This window comes from Pelodiscus sinensis, chromosome 9 (genome assembly GCF_049634645.1).
Source record: "Pelodiscus sinensis isolate JC-2024 chromosome 9, ASM4963464v1, whole genome shotgun sequence".
In the NCBI taxonomy this organism is placed as follows: Eukaryota; Metazoa; Chordata; order Testudines; family Trionychidae; genus Pelodiscus; species Pelodiscus sinensis.
The window spans coordinates 8,942,850-8,961,961 of NC_134719.1; the positions used below are offsets into that span (position 1 = coordinate 8,942,850).

A 19,112-nucleotide genomic window follows, 5' to 3' on the forward strand; every position below is an offset into this window, starting at 1 on the left:
ATATCTACATGCCAAGTTATACCAGTTTAACTATACTATTGTTTTAAAATAAATATAGTTAAACCAGTGTGAAAGGCTGTGTGGACACGTATTTCTGTTTAAAACAGGCTTGCTTGGTCTACCTTAAGGCTGCTAGGAACAATTAAGTTATCGTAAAAGGATGCAACACTACAAATTATTTAAATGGTTACCTTTTATCTGGCCCTCTTTTCTGTAACATCTTCAGATACTGAAATACGACATGTGCAACCTGAAGACAAAGACAAACTGATGAAGTTCTTTTGACAAAGAAAATTACCAAAATGATCTGAAATCCAAGCTGTTATAAGGTATACCTCATAAAAGTGCTTGTAACCTTCATCAGTCAAAGTCACAGAAATGCTAAAGATAGAGTAGGTGGAGTTTTGTTCAAATCCTGTCTCACCATTTCCTCCATATAACGCAAGAGCCCAAAATCTATTGAAGAATCAAACCTAGTATCAATTATTACAGTTAAAAGCTATCCTGAAGAAATAACAGTACTCTGATTTGAGCTCATTTCTGACTTGTGTAATTGAAAGTCCTTCAGACAGTCCTTTAAAATGATACCAAAACAGGCTACCAGAAGATACCTTTCTACCAAGTCACACAACATAATACAGAGCTTTGAGAAATTTAAAAAGAGAAAAAAAACATTTTAGAAGGGCAAACACCCTCTTGACATTTATTTAGCATAAGCCAAAAATACTTTAAAGAACAAATATGCTGCTGGGACAAATCATGACCACTTCATTCTCCTGGAGGTTTGATTGCATGTCTATTGTGTTTTTTTAACAAGTGTAGAGAAGAGTGCTTTTTACATTGTGTTATCCAAATATACCAGAGGAGAAGCAATGAATTTCAGGGCCCCGGTAAATAAGAAAAATAATTCACTTTTAATTTCTTTACATACAATTTGCAATTCTGAGTTTCTATCTACTCTCAACATTTAGAATTTGATAAGCATTATTAAAAAGCATTTTGTTCACGTTCAAAGTAGCTTTACCACCTCAATCCTCAACTCTAACAAAAATAGAGGGTTTCATATACAATTTTTCAGATGCAGTGTTCTGTTTCTATTACCATGACAATAAGGAAGTAAATTCTCAGAGTATCCTGCAATAATTAACATGGCTGTCACCAACTTGAAAAGGAATCACCATGAGAATTTGCCTCAATCTTAAATCAAATTTCCCAATTATCCTAACTTCAGAATATTATTTTCCCTTTATTGCTGTGGATACTATATTGCAATCTGATCCATACTTTTTCCGAAGAAAGGAAAGAACACTCCCTTTGCCTTCATGTCCTACCAGCCAGGAGATATAGTGAAGTGGTTTCACCCTAAAACAAACAAAAAAAATTCATGACAACATGAAGTGAAAATAAAAACATTTATGGAAAGACCCCATGACACCAGACTAACTACTATTATATAACTGCCTAGTTCACCCACAGCAGTCATCTTTAAACAGCATCTCTATAAAGAGAGGTATCAAATTGAAAATACAAGTGGAATTCAGGAAGACAGGACCTAGTGACCGCAACTGAAAATTTATTAGGATGTTGACATTAACAGCCCCCATACTGATTCATCATCAATTTAAGCTACATCTATATAAAATGGATTTAAATCAGTTTCAGAGTGTTCACACACATTACTTTATTAAGATTTAAAAACACACCTTTACTTAAACCACTAACTTGCAATATGAACATATCCTAAGAGCCTCAATTATTTAGCAAATTCTCTTTTTTGCTATAATCAAGCAAGTGTCCTCAATAAAACATCGAACCCCACCTGTAATGCTGTTCCTGTGGAGGAAGTGCCCAGGTGATGCTCAATGAATGAACTTTTCTGACTGGAACAACTGAACAGGAAGAAATGTATTAATTAAATGCAGACACTCCACAACTTCTGTCTAAGTCTGATAATCAGAAGTAGCAAAATATTTTATTTATTGAAGAACATGGTGGGAAATCAGGTAAATACATTAATTCAACAAAAATGTCCATTTTAAAACAAAGGGATAATCTGCACGGTGGCATATACTTTTCCCATTTAGAACACTTAATACAGACAGAAGAGATCAATTCACTCACCTCTGTAGAGTTTGTTAAATTCTGGCGTGTCAAAAGGCTGTGTCAGGTGATCAAAATTTGGTCTGGGTAAGCCACTTAAAAATAAAATAAAAATAAAATTGAAGTATGTAGCATGATGTTTACCGGCCACAATCCAGGGCCACACAGATGCAAGTGCAAGTTGCTTTGTACTTATAATCCAAGCCCCTAGGGCAGGGGTCAGCAACCTTTTCAAATCAAAGAGCCAAACCACATCAAAATTCAGAACAAGTGGTCAACACAAAGCCAGTATAAGAATGCTTATTTACATGCCTGAAAATATAAAACTTAATACTACTAATAATGGACATGATGATTAATAATAGAATCTAAGATTCATAGAAATGGAAGGGATCTCAAGAGGTCATAGTCTAGTGCACTGCCTTCATAGCAGGACCAAGGACTCTGTAGATCATCCCTGACAGACGTCTGTCTATCCAACCTGCTCTTAAATATCTCCAATGATAGAGATTCTACAACCTCCCAAAGCAATTTTATTCTAGTGTTTAAATTAATAGCATAAATGAAACATTGTACTCAAGGACTTTATTTAAAATGGGACTTATGATGTAAACATCAAAGAAATGTGCAGCAGCAAAACTGGTCAAATTCAGCTTCATACACGTATTCAGGCTCTCTCCTATCAATCTTGAGTGCAAATTACCTTTGATGTGATTGAAAAGAGAGAAAGGCTGCTCACAATGTTTGGCTCCACATATGTGTAAGTAAGTGTAAGCTGACAATCTGCATGGTGTTGTATGTGTCAGGAAGTTCTTTCCAAGTTTGCAGAATCAGAGCATCATGCTCCAATTTCTTTGTGTCAATCCATGTGTTCAGTTTTGCCAATTCAGCATGTTGTCGAGCAAGGCATTCTAAATCAGAATTCAGCTTGACCAATCTTTCCACTCAGATATCCGACTCTTTGAAATCTGCTATTTCCATTTCAAAATTGCTGACTGAGATGCCGGGAAAGACTCTCAAATCCAGTTCTCCAATGGACACATCATCAACTTAAACAGAGCACCGTGTTTGCAAAAGTCAATAAAACAAGACTTGAATGCCTTCAGGAGCTCAGAAACAAATACAGCAAGCTGCTGCAAATCAAGGCTATTTGGATTTTCTCTCTGATACGAATCATGAAACATTCATAATTTTTCAAAATGTGCCAGTCTTCCTGTGTCAATATCTTTGGATGAGAGTCAAAATTGACTATCTTCATCAAACACTGCCTGCTGCAGAGGTAGGACTGTATTTCCTTGCCCCATAGCTTAAAGTTCAACTCATTCAAATGACCAGTAATGTTGATGTGATAGTAAAACCTGGATACCCTTCATATCCAAAAATGACTTAATCTCATCAATGCAGGCAGCAAAATGAGACAAAACTTTGCAACAAGAAACTGTACATTAGTCGATTAGTATTCAGAATGTACTTCCTCAAGCACTGACTGAAATTGATAGCGATTAAGGGGTCAGGCAAGAATCCAACTGACAACATAACATGAATGACCAGTCAGAGTTCAGTTCCATAAGATTGTGCACCAAGTGCCTCCTGATGCACAACTGAATGAAAGTACAAAAGTGGGTGGTTCAGTTGTTCTGACAAGAGTAAGGAATCCCTGTAATTGCCGACCATGCGAGGTGCACTGTCTGTATACACAGACATAAGATTACCCAACTGTATCTCTCTCTTGTTTACAATGTTCAGTTTTACGGAGGTCTTCACCCCTTGTTTGATTTTTCACTGGTAATATCCCAATAATTTCTTCATGCACAGTATTTCCACAAATATATCCTCCTACAATACACACCTGATTAATGTCATGTGTTAGTTGTCTTGTTCAAAGCAAACAAAAAATAAGCTATAACTGAAATTTTGCATTTCATGGGCCATCATCACAACTCTGTCATGAACTGTTTTTGCTGATAATGGCATGTCTTGAATTTTCTGTAACATTTTTGTCCTTGTAAAATTTGTCAAATAGTTCATGACCAATTTTTAGAATGCATCTCTTCACGTAATCCCTGTCAGTGGAAGACTTCCCCTCTCAAATAATGCTATATGAGCCCGCAAAACTTGCGGACTTTAAGCTCCCACCTTTTTTGGACCATGCCAGCAGGCTATTTTGTCCAATGTTCCTTTTTCACTGCAGCTCCTCACAGGCTTTTCTTTGTGCATTACCCTCGGGGTATTTTGTAGCAAATGCTGCATGTTTTGTCATGAAATCTTTTAATTTTGTTTGTTTGTTTGAGAACAGTGTCTCACTACAAACGAGATAGTGTGGAGAATCCAGACCTATCCACAAATGCATACAAGTTTGTCCACTCCTTTTAAAAATGTTGGTACTCGTCATTTCTCTTCATCATTTTTACTTTTAGGGGGTTATGGCATATGATGGAAGGATTTCTTGACCAATCAAATAAAAAGAGAATATGCATGACCCCCACTGAGTGGAGAGGATGGATGGTTGTTAAAATGAACAGTTAAAGGTGAAATAGATAAAATTGTGAGATGAGTAATTACATGTTTTTAAAATTATGAATTTTGCAGTCAAATTTAAAAAGTTGTGTATTTTAGGAATGACTACAGAGCCATATTTGGTTTTGTATGGAGCCATAGGTTGCAGACATCTGCCCTAGGGAATGTCTAGTCTTTTAAATGTGTGTCTGGATTATAGCACAAGATCCACACAGATCCTGAATAAAAGAACACACTACATACAACGGTTTCCTGATTACTTTCACAAACCCTGCCCTCCAAGTTTTGGGCACATCACTTATAGATGGCACAATCTCCCAAAGCTAGCAGGGAACAGAGTTCGGAGCACCTGCCGGCAAGAACGTCACAAAATCCACACGCACATCCCCACAGATAGCTATTGTTTTTACATTTAGTCATTGTTTATTGAGGGAATATTCCCTTATGAATTCAGCAATTTTAAGGTTAAGATCACTCGGATCATGTGCCCATTTTGGACAGCATGCTGTAGTGGATTATACTGTATTAGTTTGAAAAGCCACAAAATCTGTTGTAGCTATAAAGATGACAGCTAACAAGCAACACAAACTGTAATTCAGCTCTAACTTGCTGCCATTTAGCTAACAAAGCAGTGACGTAAAGTTTAGCATGATGTAACTGCAGATTAAGTTTTCCATTCAACTACAGCGAGCAACAAGGCATCAGCACAAGAATAGCAGAGGCCAGTCATGTTTTAGCATTCAGAGAGATACCAGATATCCTCTTAAATGCTCAAAACTTCATATGTAAAGACATTAACTTTTAACATGTAATTCAAACAGTAGTCAGAAGAAGATAATTTCCTCAATAATGGAAGTAACAGGACATTTAAAAAAAAAAACACTAAACATTTTTGAACAGTGCATTCATAGAATTTTGTACATGTAATTTCATAGCTTTCAAATAATCAAACGAGAATCTTACTTATTTGGAATTGCAGAGAAGATCTCAGTCACCCATATTTCCAAAGTATCCAGAGTTTCTAGTAATGAGAAAGAAAAAAAAAAAAGACACCTTACCGAAGGACAAAGGCAGAATCTCAGGAAAATAAGGTCAGTTTACAAATCTGGACCCATTTGCCTAAGTTAGCTTAGGGAGACAGCAGACCAGTTCTTTAAGTGTTGGAGTGCAAACATCAAAACCTATTAGGCTGACTTGGATTTTCCCAAACTCCATAAAGACTTGGCTTTGGGTCATGTCTTGATGTCGAGCTGTACCTCCTGCACCACATGCTTATTAAGAGCAGTATTAAAAGATTGGTGGTACTTGGCATGCCTATTTATAAGCATTAACAGCTTTGGGATTTGAACAGATCTAACATATGAAGCATTTTGCAATTATCCCAAAGACTGATGTGGCAGTGCCGGGGGGGGGGGGGAGGCACAGTACAAAATTATTTCACCACTGAAAATATTATCACTTTCACCTGCCTTCAGTTGTGATGTATGCCTTGCAGTTTTGCCCAGGAGAAACCCATAATTCTGGGGGTAGGGGGAGAAAGGGAGGGTGTAAATCACAGAATCTTTAATCTCCACACAGAGAAGACAGATCCTCTGTGTTAAGATCTCACCTGAAAAAACACACAAAAAATAGCTGCTGGAAATCAACGTAAGGATACCAAAGGCAGGTGAAAGAGTCATGCTGGGATTCAAGCCTGCGGTTCTCTGGTTAGGTATTTCACAAATCATGGTGAGATCATTCCCATATACTAATTTAAATGTTTAAAAGCTATGCACACAGATGCTTTCTTGATAAGTTTGTAGAAAAATACAGACTACATAATGCTTCATATCTGTAAACAGATGGGGCTAGAGCTGAGGTGAGATTGAAACAGACCACTATTTCAAAGTAATATATAACCGACTAACAAAAGCAACAAATGCAGTTACCTTTAGACTGGACGACTAAAGTCATATAGTGAGCAGAGTAATAGCGCTGCCAGAAATCCCTCAGCCTGGTATAGGTATCAATATTATTCATTTTAGGTTCATGTTTGAGGGTCTCTGCATTGCCTGTAAAAATTTCCAAGAAATGGTCAGTTACTTGGATACTGATATGCCAGAGTCCCATTTACCATATGATCACAGGACCCAGTCTTGGACTCTAGGAGTACCAAAAACTCCAAGTAAAAGTCAACAGGAATTCTCCATATGCCAAGGATGCAGGATCTGGCACAGAGTGCTCTAATGCCATAAATGCACAAAGGCAGGTCAATTTTTAAAGTAATGTTAAAGTTCATATTAACCCCATAGAAGCAATTGTCAGGAAAATGAGAGTTAAAGGAACATTGAAGTTACTAAGTAAAAACTGTATGAAATGTTACAAGTAACAAAGACTGCAGGAAAAAGTATTCTCTGCATTTTGCAGCATGTTCACTTTGTGCACTGGATAGCTCTTGGTGTATGGCCTTCATCGTTTCCCCTATATATGTGACTATCTCCCCCACTGCAAAAGTAATTAAAAAAAGAAAAGAAAACGTGACTGTAGAACTGCATCAGCTGTTAGGAAAGATTCAGCTGTAGATGTACCACATGGACCAAAACTCTGTTTTTGTACCTGACTGGATTCCAAAACTGACAGGATTTAAGATAAGCACTACCTTGAAACTTATGCACAGCAGCACACAGGAGAGCTCTACAGAGACCATATAAAGTTAATTCTCTCCTACCCACAAGACTGTGGAGTACCAGTGAAGTAATATTTCAGAAGCTGCGGTAGCAGCTGAGACTGAACCAACTCCTACCCCAAGATTCAGTCCTTGTGAGCCCAAATATAACTTTCTTTGGCATGTGGATACACATTTTTCCAAGGAATTTTAATGGAAAAGAAAAGAGGTTATGCAAACCAGAACTTCCCTAGGGGCATCACAAATACATGAACACAAAATGACCATGAATTTGAACATTAGCTAGACTAATAACAATCATTCATTAACATCAGGGCTACTACTGAAAATACATTAAACTGATGTTGCCCTTTCCCCCCCCCCCCCCAAAGTGTTTTGCTGTATTCAGAATGAAGAACACATTTCACACATTTCAAGTGCCATCAAATTTTAGTTCAACTGCCACTACAAATAATCCCATATTATTAAGACTTATTTCCTTTTCTATACCCCATAGTCGATTAAGTCTTAAAATATCAGGGAAGAACGTACCCCAAAAGAATTTCTTCATAGGATGCCCAGGCCTCGCAAGGCTTCCAAACAGCATTTCCTTTCTGTTTGCATCGGAAGGTCTTGCCAATTGATACTCTGTTAAAGAATTAGCATTGTATGAAACATCACCATGTGAAGCAACGTTCCAACGTAACTAACACTAACCTTTGAAAGGGACACGCATTTACCAGGTTCATGAAGTAGCAACGAAGCAGCCAAACTACACCACGTGGCCCCCATGCTCAAAATGGACACAAGAGCAGAGAGCAAAACCTCAGTTTTTTCTCAGAAGCCAAGAATGGGGAGGCAAGGAGATATGCAGTGCACAACCTTGCAATATCTTACATGCCCTCAACTTACATTTAGTGGAAATGAAAGGCCTGTGACACCTTGCAAAATTGGGTCTTGACAAACAAAGTGCAACAAATAAGTTCAATATTAATATTTTGTAGTCTATATAAATTGATCTATCCTAAAACTCTAGCAGGATTAAGAAATTAAGAGATCGAACACTGAGTTAATGAAGGGTAATGGTTCTTAGATTGTATAAAACTTTGTTAATAACAAACTTAACTCAGCCCCCTAAGAAGCACTTCAGAGAAAAGTGGTCCTTATTAAAGATCCTATTGTCCCACCTTCCCCACCAAGGGATGGGATGAGAAAGTTCACAAAGCAAATTTGAAGTCTTCTAACAAGATCAGGGAAGACCAGATTATCATTCCAAACTTAAAAACAAGCACAAAATATATATTTCTCCTCTTCTTCCCTCTCCCTCCCCCTCTCATGTATCAGAAGACCATGAAAAAAGCAACAAATCTTTTTCAACTCATTGCAGATTACTTCTAACCTTGTTTTCTTTCATTAAGTACAAGTTTTGTTTTGCTTCCTTGATTTAGCAAAGCTTTCAGGTATACTTCTGGCTGTTCTATTTAGTGACTTATCAGAAGCTTTGGTTCTTCCTGCCCAGATGGAAACTGCTTTTGGCTTTATTAGAATATGTGGCGGATGAGAAGTAGAGCCTATAGACTATGTTTGAAGTAGGGATGTTAAGGACTAATCGACTATCCAATAAGCAAATGCTTATCTGATAGTCGACTAGTCACTCTGCTCCCTCCCCTCTCTCTCTATCTGATAGAGGCAACCGGGGGGGGGGGGGGGGTACTTCAAAGCAGCAGTGCCACTAGAACCCAGGGTCAGCTGCTCTGTGTGGTGCTGCCACTTTGAATGCCGCAGGGAGCCGGGCATCAGGCTCCTCATGGCATTTCAAAGTGGCAGCGCCACTTGGAGCCCAGGATCAGCTGGGGACTCCCCAGCTTACCCTGGGCTCCGTGCAGCCCTGCCACTTTGAAACACCACAGTGGAGTTTCAAAAGGGCAGCATCGCCCTATCGAATATTTGATTAGTCAATTACATGACACTTAACATCCTTAGTTTGAAGAAATCAGAGTCTAAATAAATTCAGTACTTAAGTGGTGAGTTTTGTAATATATTGTTATACCAGGCACCAAATAAACATTCTGAAGAACAAAGAGGATGGGGGGGAAAATACTGCTGAGAAGAACATTACTCTTACCACTGTCTACAGCCTCAACTTCCCGGTCAATTGCATCTCTGATCATTAGTGGGTGAATGAAGAACTGTGCCCACCTTAAATAAAAAAAAAAAATACATTTTTGACAATTTATTAGTAAGCAGAACAAGATTTTCAATTCCAAATAAATCCATTTGTGATAAAAATCCACTGTTTTTACATTTAGAATGTGCAATAAGTCAGAAATGCTTTAATTCTAAACTATACATTTTCACCCATTGAAGCTTTTATAAAAACATATGAAATCAATTCATGAGTATTTTTTTAAAATCAGAAGGCAGGCCCATTCTTGGAGCAGAAGTCTGTTGGTAGAACTCGGTAATAAAGAACACACAGCTATCTTGCCTTTCCATCCTAAGAATGATCATATCAGTGGCCCATCTAGCCTGATTGTATCTCCAACAGCAGCCACCAGTACCAGATGCAAAGTCAGGGATTAAGTATAGATATTTTAAATTAAAGATGACAATATCAATGTATCCATTAAGGATGTAATCAGTGTTCCCTCTAAGATTTTCCATCCTTGAGCGGGTTGAAATTTGTGCGCAACAACAATATTGAGTTAGTGTGTGGATGTGCACCCACCAGTGCAAATAAAAACCTATATTTTTAATAATCCATACATGTGGAAGAAAATATATTAAAACAAGGTATCATTAACAAGGAGCAATACATATGATTATGTAATACTAAAATCAAATAAAAAGAAAATTATAACTACCCTTGGCAGAAGAAATGGGTTGTGCCCACAAAAGCTCATGATACTATTTATATATTTTTGCTAGTCTCTAAGGTGCTACCGGACCATTGTTGGTTTTTAAAGGTTTATTTTTTTAGTTACAAAGTAACACGGCTACCCCTCTGAGACCCTGGAGTATATGTACAGTAAAACTCCATTGGTCCGGCATCTGATGCTCCGGCACTCCTGATGGTCCGGCACCATCAGGAACCCGGAAGTGCTCTGGGCAGCCGGACCACTGGAGCTGCTCTGCCCCCGGCTTCCCCGATTCAGCCGCTGCTAAAACTGAATCCCATAGCGCTGTCCCTCGGGGCTGTGGGACCAACCCGGCAGCACCCCAGCTGTCCCCAATTAAGCCGCTGCTGAAACTGACCAGCGGCTGACTCCAGAAAGCCCGGGGCAGACCAGCTCGAGTCAGCCGCTGATCAGTATCAGCAGCGGCTGACTTGGGAACACCTGGGGGGCTCCCGGGTTGGTCCAGTAGCACCGAGGAGCAGCACTACTGGACCAACCCGGCAGCACCCCAGCTGCTCTGCCCCAGGCGTCCCCAAGAGCAGCTGGGGTGCTGCCCGGTTGGTCTCGCCGCGCCAAGGGTCGGCGCTACCGGAGCAACCCGGCAGCACTCCAGCTGCTCTGCTGCAGGCGTCCCCGATTCAGCTGCTGCTGAAACTGACCAGCAGCAGCTGAATCAGGGACGCCTGGGGCAGAGCCCAACTATCGGAAGGGGGGGGCTATGAGGGGCCTAGGGTGGCATCCCCCTAACCCCAGACTCCTCATAGCCCCCCCTTCCGACAGTCCGGCAAATCTGATAATCCAGCGCCCCCTGGTTCCTAAAGGTGCCGGATTATCGGAAGTTTACTGTATCATCATCATCCTTTCTAACAGACAGATACAAATTTCAAAGATCTTGCAAATAAGGTTTCATCCTACAAAACAGCTAGTATCACACCTAGTACTTCCTACTTCTGACTCATAAGAGACAGAATTCTACCAGATAGCAAAGATCTGGCCTTAATGCAATACAGCAGTGATCCCCAACCTTTTGGGGCTGCCGCGTGCCCGGGGCGCAAGAATGGCTTGGACTGGCCCTGGTCACTCGGTGGGCACACACAAATGCACCAGCAGGCGCCATGGCGCCCACGGGCACAGTGTTGGGGACCACTGCAAGACAGTTTACCATGTATTAATTAGTAACACAATATTTTTAAATAATCATTAAGTTCAGAGTTTTAGATATCTGCAACACTCAAAAAAATTATGTTAAAAGAATCTTTTTTTCTCTCTTACCTTAAGCCATTAACATCTATGTAAACTTTGTCTGAAATGTAATCATGCAAATGTGCTGGCAGATACACCCTCCTCCCCATGTAGCCTGCTTTACATTAGATTATATCCTATGGTACTAAAATAAGTCCTCCCTCCCTTAACTGCCTAAGATAATATCTACACAACAGATTTACCAGAGGCTCCAGCTTGTACTGTTCCAAGGAAACACAAAGCTTCACAATCATTTTACACTTCAATCCAAAGTGTTGTGTTCCACCTCTCACAATGTCACCTCACAACATGGGGTTATTTCCCTTTCCCCAAAAATCCTTACTGTAGGGGTAAACTGAGGCAGTCCATGGTATCTTGCTGAGAACTAAGAACTCAAATCCTAAAGCATTAGTCCAGACTTAGGAAGCATACAGACAGGCAGTAACTGTGACCCTGGTTCTCCGGCAACTACATTCCAAAGGGGTCTCACTCTGGTAAGGCCAGGCTGGTACCAGCCAGGCTGGTACCAGCCAGGCTGTGCAGTTTTTCCTCACTGTCTCCTGTAATTCCAGATAAATCAGCTTGGATCCCAAGGACAGTACCAATGCGATAAAGTAGTCATCTCACAGTAGACACATCACAATTTCAGCAAAACAAGTTAACATCAACATGTCCATTTTGTTTATGTTGGTTCATTTAGCTTGTTAGGAATAACTACACGTGTTAGTGATAACATGTTTAATTGGCAATGGGCGGAGATACTGTGTAACCTTTGTAGTTCATTGGCTTATGTGCTCATCTAATTTCCGCTGCTAAACCTATCAAATCACTTCCCCTCCGCTCATCTGCTGCCGATATCATCTAATGTATGTTTTGGTTAAGTTAGTGCTCTCCAGGTTAACCCCTGGTTGGTACTCCACCAGCGCTGGTGTTCAATAAATCTTCAGCTTGTTTTCACCTGCACCCAGTGTGTCCTGAATTATTCCCTACACTTACCAGCTGTCTTGATTTAACAGGAAGACCCCTCCCCCCCGACTCATTTGCAGCCTCTGCACATATAGACTATGACTGTCCTATTTTGGGCAGCCAGGGAAGGAAGCTTTCCAAGCATGGAAAAGGGGGATGTGGGGCAGAGGGCTAAAGTGATCAGAGAGATGGCTGAAACGGGGGGGAGGGGGGGGGTTTCCATTTTCAGTGAAACGGCAAGAAGTTTGGTCTTCTCACTGGTGAGATGCTGACCTGATTTTAAACGGGATGAAAGTATGAAAGCACAGGAAGGGGGAAGAGAGAGGTATTGTCTTGTTACCATGGAGAGAGGGGAGGGAAAGAGTGGTGAAAAGTGGCAAGAGAAGGAGGAAAATAAGAGGCAGAGAAGTAAAGTAAAATGTCCTGTTCTGAACGGGCAGCAGAGGAGGGGACACAGGGAAACACAGGGGATCCCTGCCCAGCTAATTCCCCAATGGGAGGGATACGGGATAAGCAGGAAGGAGCAGAAATCTGCTGCACTGTTAGCAGTTTGCAGGGCAGGGAACATTTGGGAGCATAGAAGAGAAGTTGACTTGATCTGGCACTGCCTGTAAATACCCAGCTTTTCTGGCTGGTGGCAGGCAATGAAGCACCAATCCCTCCTCCGCTTCAGCTGGCAGCTTCACCATGATCTGGGTCACATGATCTCCCAAGTATTTCCTGCTTCCCTGATTGGAGAACTTGCTCACCTCCAGTGAGTACAGACCCTGGGCGGGGAAGGGAGTGAGAAAACAGGACCAGAGTAGAGGCTGGAGCCAGTACAGCAGGCAGGCTCAGAAAAGGGCTGCACACCTGCACGAGCGCACAGCTTATGGGGAACCTTGGATGTAATAGTATAGTCAGTTAAACAATTAACCTACAAGCAAAAGCTTATTGATTAATGCTACTGGCTATGCACATCCCCTCTCCCTCCCCAGCAGCTCTGCCAGTAAGTTTTTTAGAGGGCTGGCCAAGAGCCTGGCTCAGTCCTGGCTTGTGCTGGATCCCAGGAACTATCCCGTGTGGTTCTGCAATAATACTTTCCTTGCAGAGCCACATTGGGGGTTGCCCCTGGGACCTGGCACAAGCTAGGATTGAGCCTGGTTGCCTGTTCACCGGCTCCTAAAATACTCTTAGTGCAGAGCCACAGCAGGGGTAGTTACACCAAACCTGGCACATGCTGGAACTGAGTGCTTGTAGGGCTAGCCCTTATCGATTAATTGCGTAATTGACAAAATCTGTGTCAACTACACAGTTAACATCCCCATTAGCTATGCGATTTGATCCTGAAATAACTAACAAGTCTACCTAGACATGTATTTTTAGAGACTGTTAAGAGCTCTGAGTAGGTGATCTTTTATTGAAAACTAAAACAACGATTATCTCTTTTTAAAGTCCTATTCAGCTTTTTACTGTAACATCTTGAGGGAATGTGTTCCATAAGCATATTTTGCATAGAGCAAAAGACTACGTTCTTTCATTAGTTTGTAATTTGTTGCAGTTGAATGTCATTAGTAGCAGTCACTCTCATATGAGTAAGGGTTACAAAAATAATTCCTTTTATCCCATACATTACTTTTTAGACCTCCATTATATCTTTGTCTGAACAGCCCCATTCTTCTCACTCTCTCTATACAAGAAAAATCTTAGCATACCTCTAATAATTTTATTGCTAGTTTTAAGACCCCTTTAAAATGGCCTGATCTCAACTCTTAAAAGGTTCAACTCTGCCTTTAAATGTTTGCTCATCTCCCCCAAAAAGCAGAATTCCTATTGTGTACATATTCTGGTGCAGACTTTAGCTCAATAAACATATTAAGGACTTTGATAAAAATGCTTAATTGCAATGCAGTCTACTTTCCACTTGTGGGAGGATGAGCAAGAGAAAAGAAATCTCTGTATCAAATATTTAACTTGCACTTTTCATAAAGAGAGATTCTCCCCCCCCCCCCCCCGCCCCCCGATGCAGGCATCCAGTTAGACTGATGAAGCTTTATCGCAAGGGTGGGGAAACTAAGGCCCGGGAGCTGGATCCAGCCCCAAGGTTAGTGTTCCAGTCCTCTCCCTCCCCCGCCGAACTGGAGCACTCAAAATCTACTACCCTGGGCCCCACACTATGATGTGCAAGAGGAATATGGAGAGTGTCTTTCTCCTCCTCAGTTGGGGGCCACCTCAGGTTTTTTTTCTTTTGCTTCTCACTTGTGTGCAACCCCTGATTCTTCTGTGGGTCAGCGGCCCCCGACCCAAAAAAAGTTCCCCATCCCTACTTTGTAGTCTTAACATGTCCTATGGCCTAGTGGTAGAAAATTAAAATGATCTTCATGGCACCAAACAGGTACTTTCTTGAATAGTATATTAAATGACAAACTAGAGTTTTTATAAGACCGAAGGTTTTTGTTTTTTTAAAAAGTCACTTAGCCAAAAGTTAAATAGCTTCAGGGGGCACATATTTAAAAGAAATAGGCCACTAAAAGATTCTAGCCGCAATTCTTTTGAGTAACTGATAAATGGAATGAACTAGAAATGGCAATAGGAGACTTGTACTACACAGTCCTAAAATAAAACTATATCTTCATCTGAAGAAAACAAAGCCCAGTTTGATAGACTTGGGCTAGCAGGCTTGCGCTAATGCCCTTAAAATAGCACAGACAGGGTTTCAGGGACAGGCTCCAAAGCCAAGGAGGGCAGACTTCAGAGCACAAACTGTTTCTTGACGCACAACTTCAGCATGCTGTCTACGTATTATTTTTAGAGTACCTGCATGAGTACCACTAGCACAAGTCTATTAACCCAGACTAGAAGGCTTGTTGCCACAGGCTATGCAAACATATGTGGGAGAAAAATCAAATAACTCCAATTGTGTCTAAAGGGGGGACTGTGCAGAAATCAAAACTCTCTAAAAGAAAACTGCTGTAAGGGTTAAAAGTTTTCCAGACCTCTCCCCCTGTATCAGAGTGAAATCAAATTAACTCTAATCAAAGACCCTTACAAATGTCTCTCTCAAATTCATGGATACTCCTAGTCTGTCACAAATCATCATGTATACTCTTATCTTTGTCAGTTTGCCTTGTAAGACTACTCACTCCACATTCTCATGTGCCTTTGTTTTGTAAAACTTACTTCTAGCACTCCTGGGGTGAACAGAAGTCTCAGAGTACAGGCAGTCCCCGGGTTACGTACAAGATAGGGACTGTAGGTTTGTTCTTAAGTTGAATTTGTATGTAAGTCAGAACTGGTACATATTGTAGGGGAAACTCTAGCCAAACATTTCTCCAGAGCTCAGTTTTATTCTCCCACACCTCACTTCCCTCAGTCCTTTATTCCCAAGCGGAGGTGTCTGCTGAGAAAAGTTCCTCCGCGTCTCCCTGGTCTGCTGGGGGGGCGCTAGCTTCGCGTCTCCTTGGTCTGCTGGGGGGAAGCAGCTAGTGCGGGGTTGCCTCACCCCGTTTGTAAGTAGGGATCCGATGTAAGTCGGATCCATGTAACCCGGGGACTGCCTGTACTTCTGCTGAGACTTTGATATGTTAAAGAAAAACAATCCACAACTGAACTGTCTAAGCATTCTGTATAAAGGAACCCAAAACCTGTAACTCAGGGCTGACTGCGATGGCTCGCTGTCAGCCTGCATGCATGCATAATAAAGTTTTCCTTTCTAGATTTCTCTCCTGCCTCACTGATTTGACCTCCGGCCTCGGACCCTTCTGGGGGCTCTGTACCCCAGGGGAACGAGATTTCCCCCACACATACCCAGTGAAGTACTCAAGGAGCTGATAGAGGAGGTATCTGGGCCTCTAGCTATCATCTTTGGAAAATCATGGGAGACAGGAGAGATTCCAGAGGACTGGAAAAGGGCAAATATAGTGCCCATCTATAAAAAGGGAAATAAGAACAACCCAGGAAACTACAGACCAGTTAGTTTAACTTCTGTGCAAGGGAAAATAATGGAGCAAGTAATTAAAGGAAATCATCTGTAAACACTTGGAAAGTGGCAAGGTGATAGGGAACAGCCAGCATGGATTTGTAAAGAACAAATCATGTCAAACCAATCTGATAGCTTTCTTTAATAGGATAACGAGTCTTGTGGATAAGGGAGAAGCGGTGGATGTGGTATACCTAGACTTTAGTAAGGCATTTGATATGGTCTTGCATGATATTCTTATCAATAAACTAGGGAAATACAGCTTAGATGAGGCTACTATAAAGGTGGGTGCATAACTGGCTGGATAACCATGCTCAGAGAGTAGTTATTAATGGTTCACAATCCTGCTGGAAAGCCATAACAAGTGGGGTTCCGCAGGGGTCTGTTTTGAGACCGGCGCTGTTCAATATCTTCATCAACGATTTAGATATTGGTATAGAAAGTACACTTATTAAGTTTACAGATGATACCAAGCTGGGAGGGATTGCGACTAATCTGGAGGATAGGGTCTAATTCAAAATGACCTGGACAAACTGGAGAAGTGGTCTGAGATAAATAAGATGAAGTTTAATAAAGACAAATGAAAAGTGCTCCACTTAGGAAGGAACAATCAGTTTCACACATCCAGAATGGGAAGCGACGGTCTGGGAAGGAGTATGGCAGAAAGGGATCTAGGGGTTATAGTGGACCACAGGTTAAATACGAGTCAGCACTGCGATTCTGTTGCAAAGAAAGCAAACATGATTCTGGGATGTATTAACAGGTGTATTGTGAGCAAGACATGAGAAGTCATTCTTCCGCCCTACTCTGCGCTGGTTAGGCCTCAATTGGAATATTGTGTCCAGTTCTGGGCACCGCATTTCAAGAAAGATGTGGAAAAATTGGAGAGGGTCCAGAGAAGAGCAATGAGAATGATTAAAGGTCTAGAAAACATGACCTATGAGGAAAGGCTGAAGGAATTGGGTTTGTTTAGTTTAGAAGAGAGAAGATTGAGGGGAGACATGATAGCAGTTTTCAGATATCTAAAAGGGTGTCATAACGAGGACGGAGAAAACTTGTTCATCTTGGCCTCTGAGGATAGAACAAGAAGCAATGGGCTTAAACTGCAGCAAGGGAGGTTTAGGTTGGACATTAGGAAAAAGTTCCTAACTGTCAGGGTGGTCAAACACCGCAATAAATTGCCCAGTGAGGTTGTGGAATCTCCATCTGTGGAGATATTTAAGAGTAAGTTAGATAAATGTCTATCAGGGATGGTCTAGACAGTATTTGGTCCTGCCATGAGGGCAGGGGACTGGACTCAATGACCTCTCGAGGTCCCTTCCAGTCCTAGTATTCTAGGATTCTATGATTAAGTCTTTTCTCCTCTTGTAGCAAGTGCACAAATCACATTAATCCCGAGAAGAATGTACACAACCCATGACGTATAGCTACTGTCCCCAAAGACTGCAAGAGAAAGTCAGTCCTTCCATCTATGTCTCCTGTTGTGATAAGACGACCCCTAGAAGTTAAGCCATAGCAGACTCCCTTCAATCAGACCAAAACAAAGCAATGCAAAGTTACACACATGCTCCTCAAGCAGATAGTTTTTAACCTTTGTTTCGTGTGATTGAGTTACCTGTCAAGTGCTTCTTTGAAATATTTCCTCTGTACATCAAACTGGAAAACTGTCCGTTCACAGTCAGTGGAAGCATTATCACTGCCCCCATGTTTCTTCAGGAACGCATCAAACCCATTCTCATCTGGATACTTCAAACTGCCCATAAATACCACTGAAACAAAAGCATAAGAGAGATTTTTGAAGCATTTGCCTGCAGAAAGACACCTAAAAGGGTCACCGCTCAAAATGAGAAGTAATTGCATATGGATAGCCTGATTTTTCTACTGTCTTGCATTTTGTGTAGTCATTTACACCTGTAGCAAGTGAGTATAAGATCAGATACTGCCAAATAATAAAATTTTACACTAACTTGCCTCAAATATAAATAACTGTACCATGGATAAGGCACTTAAAAGCATATTTGATAACAAGTGTCATGTTTCTAAATTATTCCAGGTGTTAGGACCACAGTAACTCATCCTGCTTTTAAGCCACAACTACATTGATCTGAATCTAGTCCCAGTGGTGTCTGGCCTTTGTACAGTTATGCAAGCTGTCTAGCAGCACCGCCACTGAATTATTTGTAGACTCATCGCAGAAAAGTAGAGAGGTTTTATTGGACCAACTTCTGTTAGTGAGAAAAACAACCTTTCAAGCCACACATAGTTCTTCAGGTCTGGAAAAGGTACACCTACCATGAACAACAAAAGCTGGTCCAATAAAATCTCACCTACTGTGAACCTCTATCATCCTGGGACCAATAAGGCTGTAACTACACTGCATATAGAAAAAGGAGAGGAAGATCAGCTATAATGAAAAAAGCTCAGGATTGATGGGACATAATAACCCTAAATTTTCTTCTAGTCAAGTCAGTTTGACAGAAAAGTTAAGATTTGAACACAGAAGAAGCCTACCCTAAGAGAAAACACAAAGAATGACAACAAAAACAAAGGTTCTGGTTGTGCTTTCACATGTGCCTGATGTACATCAGTGTAATTCTACTGAAGTCAAGTTACATGGGAGCAAGAGATCATGTAAATCAAGACCAAGGATTTTTTTAAAGTGCTTTCTCTCATTTCTGGTACCACCTGTGAAAACCAAAAAGCTTATAAGATAACCTTCATTATACACTAAACAAAAACATTTTTGCTATGGTTTTTGTAGATGCTTCCCCAAATTTACATGTTTACA

At 40.9% G+C, this 19,112-nt stretch overlaps 1 protein-coding gene across 1 annotated transcript in view; it reads right to left on the reverse strand.

Annotated features, from left to right (window-relative positions):
* The window catches only part of NRDC (nardilysin convertase), a 47,254-nt gene that overhangs the window by 20,546 nt on the left and 7,596 nt on the right, over positions 1–19,112 (reverse strand). Inside the window, exons 4-13 of the mRNA XM_006126447.2 lie at positions 17,940–18,093; positions 9,387–9,460; positions 7,814–7,909; positions 6,546–6,668; positions 5,581–5,638; positions 2,122–2,195; positions 1,820–1,889; positions 1,285–1,362; positions 336–456; positions 192–250 (exon numbers count right to left, since the gene is read on the reverse strand). Coding sequence (XP_006126509.2) covers positions 192–250; positions 336–456; positions 1,285–1,362; positions 1,820–1,889; positions 2,122–2,195; positions 5,581–5,638; positions 6,546–6,668; positions 7,814–7,909; positions 9,387–9,460; positions 17,940–18,093 — 907 coding nt within the window. The remainder of the gene's footprint in view (positions 1–191; positions 251–335; positions 457–1,284; positions 1,363–1,819; positions 1,890–2,121; positions 2,196–5,580; positions 5,639–6,545; positions 6,669–7,813; positions 7,910–9,386; positions 9,461–17,939; positions 18,094–19,112) is intronic.